At 38.9% G+C, this 1949-nt stretch overlaps 1 protein-coding gene across 1 annotated transcript in view; it reads left to right on the top strand.

Moving 5' to 3' along the window:
• DARS2 (aspartyl-tRNA synthetase 2, mitochondrial) overlaps positions 1-1949 on the top strand; it is a 34912-nt gene that overhangs the window by 12808 nt on the left and 20155 nt on the right. Inside the window, exon 8 of the mRNA XM_003785697.3 lies at positions 840-946. Coding sequence (XP_003785745.1) covers positions 840-946 — 107 coding nt within the window. The remainder of the gene's footprint in view (positions 1-839; positions 947-1949) is intronic.

The raw sequence follows: 1949 nt of genomic DNA, 5'->3' as shown, positions 1-1949 counted from the left end.
AAAAAAAAAAAAACCCTTATTCATTAAAAGCCGACAGTTCTAAACATTGGTATCTACATATCCAATATATAGACTAATAAAACTACATTTTAGGCTTGACGCCTATAGCACAGTGAGTTGGACGCTGGGCACATACACCAAGGCTGATGGGTTCGAACCCAGCCTGGGCCTGCTAAACAACAATGACGGCTGCAACCAAAAAATAGCTGGGCGTTGTGGCGCGCACCTGTAGTCCCAGCTACTTGGGAGGCTGAGGCAAGAGAATCACTTGAGCCTAAGAGTTTGAGGTTGCTGTGAGCTGTGATGCCACAGCACTTTACCAAGAGTGGCATAGTGAGACTTTGTCTCAAAAAAAAAAAAAAAACCCTACATTTTAATTTTGAAAAGCAGTTAGGAATTACTTGGATAGGAAATAACACACAAAATTCATTTGGCTAGAAACAGAATTGGGAATTTATTTCAACAAGCATAAATTTAAAACCTACTATATATAAGTGGGATTTAAAGCCTGTTGTGTACAAGTCTTTTTAGGGATTACAACACAAGCAAAGGGGGCAGGAGGGCCGCGGAGGGGTAAAAAGCTCCCTATCCGATACAATGAACACTGGGTAATGAGCATACTTAAAGCCCCAACTTAAGCATTATAAAATGTATCCATGTAGCAGAAATATTTGTACCTCCTTAATATTTTGAAATAATAAATACACACCAGTTAAAAATAAATAAGTAAATTAGACTATGTGAATATTAAAGAAAAAGATGAGCAAGAAATTATCTCTGTCATTATGAGAACTTAGTGTTTTAATTATGTCTCTCCTCTCCTTTTCTGTCTTTAAAAGGGTGCCAAAGAGTTTTTAGTACCATCTAGGGAACCTGGGAAGTTTTATTCTCTCCCTCAGAGTCCTCAACAGTTTAAGCAGCTTCTGATGGTTGGCGGGTTAGACAGGTAAGCTTTTTTTGTGCCAGTAGTTGTCAGAAAAGGGAAAGAGAAGAAGAAAGGGGAATAGGAAACATAAAATTGTCTGGTCTCTTAAGAGAAAGTTAAGAATATTTATGAGAGTTGGAGAATACTTATACCCTCGCAATATATAATCATTGTTTAGTAAAGATTTATGGGGTGGCCACCATATAGAAAGCTCTATATTAATAGATGTGGCAGGGAATTAAGAAAAAAAAAGTATAGATTCTGCTTCCAAGGAGTTAATGAAGCCAGTAAGGCAAAATAGGATAGCAAATAAAACCAACTGTGATAGAAACTAAAATACAAATGGATTGAGATTTGTAAACTAAGTATTTGCAAACTGAAATTATATCAGTCAGGGAAATACTGTAGAAAACTTTGTGAGCTGGACTTTCATGGACAGAGCTGCACTTCAGCAGGTAAAGATGAGAATTGAAAAGGTATAGCATAGGAAAGCTCAAATGTATTTGTGGAGCAATAAATATTTCACTTTGGCTGATGCTAAAGAGTATATGTGGGGCTAGGTGAGGTGGCTCGCCTGTAATCCTAGCACTTTGACAGGCCAAGGTGGGAGGATCATTTTAGCTCAGGAGTTTGAGGCCATCCTAAGCAAGAGCAAGACCCTATCTCTATTAAAAATAGAAAAATTAGGGCAGCACCTGTGGCTCATTGGGTAGGGCACTGGTGCCATATACCAAGGGTGGCAGGTTCAAACCCAGCCCCAGCCAAACTGCAACAAAAAAAAATAGGCAGGCACCTGTAGTCCTCAGCTACTTGGGAGGCTGAGACAAGAGAATTGCCTAAGCCCAGGAGTTGAAGTTTGGGAAGCTGAGGCAGGAGGATCATTTGAACCCAGGCCCTTGAGGTTGCAATGAACTATGATGACACCACTACATTCACCCTAGTTCACAGAGCAAGACCCTGTCTCAAAATATATATATATATTTGTGAAGAAGTATGGACTTAAAAAATGTTTTTAAGAAAAGAA

This window comes from Otolemur garnettii, unplaced genomic scaffold (genome assembly GCF_000181295.1).
Source record: "Otolemur garnettii isolate 467f Iridium unplaced genomic scaffold, OtoGar3 scaffold00016, whole genome shotgun sequence".
Taxonomy (NCBI): Eukaryota; Metazoa; Chordata; class Mammalia; order Primates; family Galagidae; genus Otolemur; species Otolemur garnettii.
This window is presented reverse-complemented; position numbering and strand designations above follow the sequence as displayed.